The 9,003-nt window shown below is 36.0% G+C and overlaps 1 protein-coding gene across 1 annotated transcript in view; it reads right to left on the bottom strand.

Annotated features, from left to right (window-relative positions):
- Positions 1-3,409: 3,409 nt before the first annotated feature.
- cygb1 (cytoglobin 1) overlaps positions 3,410-9,003 on the bottom strand; it is a 28,769-nt gene continuing 23,175 nt past the window's right edge. Inside the window, exon 3 of the mRNA NM_152952.2 lies at positions 3,410-8,135. Within this exon, the coding sequence (NP_694484.1) occupies positions 7,977-8,135 (159 nt within the window). The 3' untranslated portion in view covers positions 3,410-7,976. The remainder of the gene's footprint in view (positions 8,136-9,003) is intronic.

Raw genomic sequence — 9,003 nt, 5'->3', positions numbered from 1 at the left:
TCAGCATAATCAAGTTTTCCCTGCTCTTTGTTCAGCTCAGAGGATGAATATCAGTCTGATATGAGCCGTCACACACACACACACACACTGATAAAATGACTGGATTTAATAGAGATTTAATCACGTTCGGCTCACAGCAAACATTTGCTCTCAAAGCTTTACCATGGTAACCGTGGCGACAGTCAAAATACAAAACTCTGAAAAATGTTGGGTTGTGGTAACCCAGAGCTGAGTCAATCAAGAGCAAACCCATATCTGACCCGACGCTGTTTTACGACAACCCAACATTTTCTAGTGTAAAGCTTTTTTCTGTGGCTATCAGTGCGTAAATATGAAATTATATGCGACATGACAAAGGCGACACGGTGGCTAGGTGGTTAGCACTGTCACCTCACAGCAAAAAGGTCGCTGGATTGAGTCCCGGCTGGGTCAGTTGTCATTTCTGTGTGGAGTTTGCATGTTCTCCCCATGTTGGCGTGGGTTTCCTCCTGGTGCTCTGGTTTTCCTAACAGTCCACACACATGCGCTATAGGGGAACTGATGAACTATTGGTCGTAGTGTATGAGTGTGTTTAAATGGGAGTGTGTATGGGTGTTTCCCAGTACTGGGTTGCAGTTGGAAGGGCATCTGCTGCCAAGAACATATCCTGGAATAGTTGGCGGTTAATTCCACTGTGGCGACCTTTGAAATAGAGAGTCAGCTGAAGGAAAATGAATGAATATGACAAAATCAGGGCGACACAGTGGGTAGTGCTGTCGCCTCACAGCAAGAAGGTCACTGGTTCGAGCCTCGGCTGGTTCAGTTGGCGTTTCTTTAGAATTATAAGAGAATACTTTTCTCTTATTCAGACCATTCTCTGTAAAGCCTAGAGATGGTTGTGCGTGAAAATGCCAGTAGATCAGCAGTTTCTGAAATACTCAGGGCAGCCCGTCTGGCACCAACAACCATGCCATGTTCAAAGTCACTTAAATCCCCTTTCTTCCTCATTCTGATGCTCGGTTTAAACTGCAGCAGATTGTCTTGACCATGTCTACATGCCTAAATGCATCGAGCTGCTTTATTGGCTTTTATAGCAATCAAACACTTCCTTTAAATGCTGAGCAGATTTTTGCATGCCTCCACTGGTGTTTTTGCTTAATAATCTGTAGCGATGAGCTCCAACTCCTCATCACCCGGATCTTTAGCGCTCACCACAGATTCTCAATTAGGTTTACTTCAGGACTCTGGCTGGGCCACTCCAAAACATGATGTTTTTTGACTGCTCAGCATAAATGAGTACACCCCATTTTGAAAAGGAATATTTTGATCCATTTCTCAGTGATTATAGGTCATATATTTTGGTGCATCTGAACAAAACTGATTTATTTGTGAGATTTATTTATTAAAATAATAATTTATAGATTGAAAATCTTTAGAAAAAAAGCATAACACATTTAAATTTTATGCTAAATATTGCAAAAACTTTTACACAAACAACAAAATTGTATATATTCTCTAGTTTTTCTCGATTTTTGCTCTTTGCTACATTTTTGTTTAACATTTTCCCCTAATATATAGATTTGAACTCCTCATTTTTGGACTGTTATCGTAAGTTATTTTGTTATTAGCTCCAGATTTGGCAGACTAATTTGATATTGTAAAGCTTCCTTTGAAAAATATTCATTTAAATGAGAGATTAGTGAGTGGTGAACTCATATATGCTGAGCACTGATTATTAATAATTAGCCATTATCCTTCATTTAATTCAATTTTAAATTATTAAATCATCTTGAAATGACTTAATGAGGTCAAACTGTGATTCTTACAGTCTTTTAAAATGACATCATAAGAGCTCTAAATGCTCTTTGTAAAGCTGAATGACATTATAGTGTCTAAATTTTGTAGATTAGAAAATATATTTAATTAAAAATCAAGAGACAAAGAAAAATGTGAGACTCTGAGAGTGAATTCTGTAACATTTCACAGAGTTTATTTCTGAACCGGTGATTATTTCACATGTATAAAACATTCGATTAATTACAAGAACAAAAGCAATCATTGGATCTGCTTTAGTAGCACAGAAACAGTCTTGATTGGTTTTAGGAGGAAAAGCTCTCTTTAGCGCCCTCTACAGATTCTCAATTGGGTTTACTTCAGGACTCTGGCTGGCCCACAACAAAACATAATGTTTTTGACTGCTCAGCATAAATGAGTACACCCCATTGTGAAAATTAATATTTTGATCCATTTGTCAGTGATTATAGGTCATATATTTTGCTGCATCTAAATAAAACAGATTTGTTATTCAGACAATAATAATAAAATAATATTTTAGGGACTGAATATCTTTAGAAATAAGAAAAATAATGCATTTAAATTCCTGCAAAATATTGCCAAAACTTCTTTAGAAACAACAAAATTGTATTTATTCTCTGGTTTTTCTTGTTTTGTATTCTTTTATAAAATTTTTATGTGATATTTTTGCCCAATATATAAATTTGGGCTACTCATTTTTGGATATTTTTTGTTTTATTAGCTCCAGATTTGGCTTCAGTACTGACTCATCTAATGTGTATGCACAAATATAATGTTATTCCTCTTTATGACATTATGGCGTCTGCATTTTGTAGATTATAAAGTATATTCAATACAAAATTAAGACAAAGAAAAATGTGAGACTCTGAGATTCAATACGTAACATTTCAGAGAGTTTATTTCTGAACCGGTGATTATTTCACATGTATAAAACATTCGATTAATTACAAAAACAAAAGCAATCATTGGATCTGCTTTAGTAGCACAGAAACAGTCTTGATTAGTTTTAGGAGAAAAAGCTCTGGTCTTTATCACCCTCCACAGCCACTTAATTGGGTTTACTTCAGAACTCTGGCTGGGCCACTCCAAAACATGAATGTTTTTGACTGCTCAGCATAAATGAGTACACCCCATTTTGAGAACGAATATTTTGATCCATTTCTCAGTGATTATAGGTTATATATTTTGGTCCATTTGAACAAAACAGATTTATTAGTTAAATATATCAATTAAAATAATATTTTAGTGACTGAATAGCTTTAGAAATATAAAGATAACAAATTTAAAGTCATGCAAAATATTGCAAAACGTTTTTTACAAACAAAATTTTTTATATATTCTCTAGTTTCTCCTGATTTTTATTCTTTGTAAAATTTTTATGTGATATTTTTGCCCAATATATATAATTTGGGCTACTCATTTTTGGACTGTTATTATATATTTTCTTAGATTAGCTCCAGATTTGGCTTAGTACTGACTCATCTAATGTGTATGCACAAATATGATGTTATTCCTCTTTATGACATTATAGCGTCTGCATTTTGTAGATTATAAAGTATATTCAATACAAAATTAAGAGACAAAGAAAAATGCGAGACTCTGAGATTCAATACGTAACATTTCAGAGAGTTTATTTCTGAACCGGTGATTATTTCACATGTATAAAACATTTGATTAATTACAAAAACAAAATCAAACATTGGATCTGCTTTAGTAGCGCAGAAACAGTCTTGATTAGTTTTAGGAGGAAAAGCTCTCTTTAGCGCCCTCTACAGATTCTTAATTGGGTTTACTTCAGGACTCTGGCTGGCCCACAACAAAACATAATGTTTTTGACTGCTCAGCATAAATGAGTACACCCCATTGTGAAAATTAATATTTTGATCCATTTGTCAGTGATTATAGGTCATATATTTTGCTGCATCTAAACAAAACAGATTTATTATTCAGACAATAATAATAAAATAATATTTTAGTGACTGAATATCTTTAGAAATAAGAAAAATAATGCATTTAAATTCCTGCAAAATATTGCCAAAACTTCTTTACAAACAACAAAATGGTATATGTTCTCTAGTTTTTCTTGATTTTTATTCTTTTATCAAATTTTTATGTAATATTTTTGCCCAATATATAAATTTGGGCTACTCATTTTTGGATATTTTTTCTTAGATTAGCTCCAGATTTGGCTTCAGTACTGACTCATCTAATGTGTATGCACAAATATGATGCTATTCCTCTTTATGACATTATAGCGTCTGCATTTTGTAGATTATAAAGTATATTTAATAAAAAATTAAGAGACAAAGAAAAATGCGAGACTCTGAGATTCAATACGTAACATTTCAGAGAGTTTATTTCTGAACCGGTGATTATTTCACATGTATAAAACATTCGATTAATTACAAAAACAAAAGCAATCATTGGATCTGCTTTAGTAGCGCAGAAACAGTCTTGATTAGTTTTTAGGAGGAAAAGCTCTGGTCTCTTTCAGAAACGACGGCTGGATTTTTATCTCCAGCTCTTTTATCACAGATGCGCATTTTTGTATGGGATGTCGGCCGTGTTTTGTGTACGAGGCCGTGCTTTATCTGGAGTATGTGTAAATATTTAATGGCGGATGGACTGTGAGAGCTGCAGATTTGGGCTCTGATTTATGCCAGTGTTTACGATCCGAGCTGAATAACAGTCTGAAAAAATAGGCAGTGTTCATAGAAGCATCATCAGATATCATTTCATGATTATATAACGTGTATTTATTTTCTGTTTGCCATCATCATCATCTTCTTTCGCTTGTATCAATATTTGAATGATTGGAAATGAATCCTATCTTTGGTGTAAATCTTATATACACTGGTTTTCGTCTCATTTATAGTCCAAATATCTTAAAATGCATAAATCAAGAAGCATTTTCTAGACTTGTGTCCAAATAATGTGCAATTTAAATGAGTTTACTTTTTTTAAAACAAGCAAAAATATCCTGCCGATGAGTAAAATCAACTTAAATAAACACTTTTAGGTAACATTTTAGATTAATTAGCCATTTAAACCATTAATTACTGGCTTATTATTAAGATATGAACTGCTTATCAGTGCTTATAAAGTATAATTTTATTCTACATCCCTAATCCTACCCAATACCCAAACCTAAACCCTATTAAGCAGCTAATCAGTTGTTTGAGCTAGTCTGTGCTGTGTTTTCTACTGTTTGTACAATATTTTAGTTTTATTTACTTTTACCATTTTTGTTATCATTATTATTATTTCTGTTATTTTTTTACTTATTTTTTTATGTTTTTTTTATTATTTCATTACTCATCCATTCTTGCTGTTTTAGACAAAAAAAATCAAACACAAATTTTGTTGTATTTTATACAATGGCCATAAACATTCAATGTTGTCTTTTATTTTGTAGTTTAGTCTTGTCTTCCTGTTTGCTGCGTTGTTTTTTCCGCCATTGCTCCTTGTGTCATGTTGTCATTAGTTAATTTAGCCATGTGTCTTGCTCTTCATTGGTTGTCTTTGTCGTGTGTCTTGTTTCTAATTGGCTTTCATGTGATCTCTAGTGTTTCTATACATGTTGCCTTTGTTTCTTGTCTAGCTTTGTTTGTGTAACCTCTGTTGGTCAGTTTATTTATGGTCATGTTCACATTTTATTATATGCTCATGCAACACTCTACTTTGACTTGAACTGTTTTTAAATCCATTCAGTTGATTTCTTGTTCTGGTGGGGTCACTTTTAGCTTAGCTTAGCACAATGAATTGAATCTGATTAGACCGTTAGCATTTCGCTCAATCGGTCGGTTTATTTAAGGTCATGTTCACATTTTTTTTTAGTTCGATGCTCATGCAACACGCTACCTTTCATTAATTTTCTTTTTGGCTCAGTCCCTTTATTAATCAGGGAATCATCACCAGGGCAGAATGAACTAGCATATGTTTTACACAGCGGATGCCCTTCCAGCTACAAACCAACACTGGGATACAACCATACATTCACACACATTCACTACGGTCAATTTAGCCTATTTAATTCACCTGTACCACATGTGTTTTGACTGGTGGTTTTCCTGGAAGAACATGCAAACTCTACAGAAATGCTAAGTGGCCCAGCTGGGACTTGAACCAGCGACCTTCTTGCTGTGAGGTGATTGTGCTACCCACTGCTCTACCGTGACGCCCTACTCTATTTTTTTAAAGCTAATTTTACGAGTTAAACTGTTGACTTAAACTGTTTTTGAATCCATTCAGCTGATTTCTTGTTTTGGTGGGGTCACTTTTAGCTTAGCTTAGCACAATGAATTGAATTTGATTAGACCGTTAGCATTTCACTAAAAAGAAAAAAAAAGAAAAAAACGTTTTTGATGAATTTTCTATTTAAAGCTTGAGTCTGCTGTAGTTACATCGTGAAATAAACCAGACAAAAAATGACAAATGACTAGTTTCTAGGCCAAAATTAGTTTCTAGGCCAAAATGTATCATTTTTAAGAGTTATTTTGTTTGTTTTGCTAATTTTTCAGCATTTCGTTAACATTTCGCTCAAAAAGAAAAAAAAGAAAAAAAAGGTTTTGATGATTTTTCTGGCAATGCAGTGGCGCAGTAGGTAGTGCTGTCGCCTCACAGCAAGAAGGTCACTGGTTCGAGCTTCGTCTGGCTCAGTTGCCGTTTCTGTGTGGAGTTTGCATGTTCTCCCCACGTTCGCATGGGTTTCCTCCGGGTGCTCTGGTTTACCGCACAGTCCAAAGACATGTGGTACAGGTGAATTGGGTAGGCTAAATTATCCGTAGTGTATGAGTGTGTATGGATGTTTCCCAGAGATGGGTTGCAGCTGGAAGGGCATCCGCTGCGTAAAACATATTCTGGATGAGTTGGCGGTTCATTCCGCTGTGGCCACCCCAGATTAATAAAGAAACTAAGCCGAAAAAGAAAATGAATGAATGAAAGCTTAAGTCTGCTGTAATTATATTGAGAAATAAACCAGACGGAAAGTGACTAATGACTAGTTTCTAGGCCAAAATTAGTTATTTTTACAAGTTATTTTGTTTGTTTTGCTCATTTTTTCTTGTGTTCTCTATGATCGCTTTCAGTTGAAAGTTTGTACAAAGCCTTAATTAATGGCTTGTTAAGTGGTGCTCACTGCAGAGCCACTTGGGCAGACCTGAGCTCCAGCAAGGGGGAGCTTAATCTCTAGCTCCTCCTTCCTTGTGCTTGTTCTACAAGTGATGTCACTTGGGGTTGGGGTTAGTGTACGCATTAAAGAGCTTATAGGAGGAGGAGTTGGAGCTCAAGCTCCTCCTCGCTGGAGCTCAAGTGGCTCTGCAGCGAGCAGTGACTTTTTAATTGTGTGAAACTTAGGCTACATTAAAATAAAGTGTGACCCAAGTGTAGCTGACTCACCCTGCTAGCATAACATTTAGCCTGTTTTAAAAAACTATTTATTACTTGTCCAAAAAATGCTTCTCGATTGAAGAATTTTGGGATGTTTCGATTAGAAACGAGACTAAAATGTCGTCTTTTGCAGTGTACACTGTAATAAATATCAGTTAATGAACAGTTTCTGTGTTTTCTGTGTATTTACGGTTGTGAATTGCATTATGGGATGTTGATCTCTGCTCTGTCCACTTTTGATGCTGATAATTCAACTCTACAGTTTCTCAAAGTGAATTTTATTGACATTTGAGTCATTTGAAATAATAATATAATGAATAAGAGATAATACACAGAGAAATAAGTCTGTAAAATAACAGGAAATGCGATGGGAGTTTATTACAAGCTGTTTGTAGCATAATATAGACCAGGGGTCACCAATCTCGGTCCTGGTGGGCCGGTGTCCCTGCAGGGTTTAGCTCCAGCTTGCCTCAACACACCTGCCTGGATGTTTCAAGTATACCTAGCAAGACCTTGATTAGCTTGTTCAGGTGTGTTTGATTAGGGTTGGAGCTAAAATGTGCAGGACACCAGCCCTCCAGGAACAAGTTTGGTGACCACTGATATAGACAATATATCCCTATTAAAAATGTTCATAAAAGTCACCTTTTCCAACTTTTCCAGGTTAAAAGGTCCCATAAAGCACTTCAAAATGAGGGAAAATTAAAACCTGAATCACAAAATATGTCAAACTGCTCATTTATGGATATTTGTTTACAGTGTAGTGATGCATGTGTGTGTTGTTGTTGTTGTTTTCACTTTTTGCTGTTCTCCCAGCCGACCTCAGCGTACACACGGTTCATCTGCCAGTACAGGATCCCCATCAGCTTCGACCAGGAGCTCTGCACTTCTGCTGGACTGAAGCATTGTGGGAAAGCCTCCACCAGCACCTCCAGGATCACTCCGGCCAGAATCTGCACGGTGAGAAAATAACACAAAATGAAAATATGTGTATTTTTTATTGTGTAGCTCCGATGCTTTTCTACAGCCTACCACAGTACTAAAATAAAAACTAGGCTGTTTTATATTTAACACTCGACTAATGTGACAATTTTTAGATTCAAGCCAGTAAAACAAGTTGTTAGCAACCTATCATGACCATTTTCACGATGTAAAATGAGTCTCTGATGTCTCCAGAGTGTGTGTGTGAAGTTTCAGCTCCAAACACCACACAGATAATGAGTTATAGCTCTCTGAATCTGACCCTCTTAATTGTGTTTTGTTTGGTGACTGTCGCTTTAAATGCAAATGAGATTGAGCTCTTTTCAGACGAGGGCGGGGCTAGTAATGCCCGTGTGTCAGCATAGTGGCAGATTCTGTGTAATTGCTGCTATGGACTGACTTATAAGCAGTTGCTAAGGTTTTCTGAGGGGTTGTGAGACTGTTGCTAAGTGGTTGTCATGTTGCTATGTTGCTCAGAGTGGCTTGTAAGCTGTTATTAAGGTTTTCAGAGGAGTTGTGAAAATGTTGGTGGTTTTTATGGTGTTATGTTGTTGCTAGGTTGCTCAGAATTGGTCCTTAACTGTTGATAAGGTTTTCTGAGGGGTTGTGAGACTGTTGCTATGTGGTTGCCATGGTGGTGTGTTGTTACTAGGTTGCTTAGTGTGGCTCGTAAGCTGTTGCTAAGGTTTTCAGAGAGGTTGTGAGACTGTTGCTATGTGGTTGTCATGGTGTTGTGTTTTTGCTCTGAGTGGCTCCTGTAAGTTTTTGAGGGGTTTTTAAGTGGTTGTCGCTGTAATGTTTTGTTGCTAGGTTGCTTAAATTGGCTCATACGCTATTGTT

The sequence above is a fragment of the Danio rerio genome, chromosome 3, assembly GCF_052040795.2.
Source record: "Danio rerio strain M-AB ecotype USA chromosome 3, GRCz13ab, whole genome shotgun sequence".
Classification (NCBI taxonomy): Eukaryota; Metazoa; Chordata; class Actinopteri; order Cypriniformes; family Danionidae; genus Danio; species Danio rerio.
The sequence above is the reverse complement of the archived record's forward strand: the minus strand, read 5'-3'. Positions and strand labels throughout refer to the sequence as shown.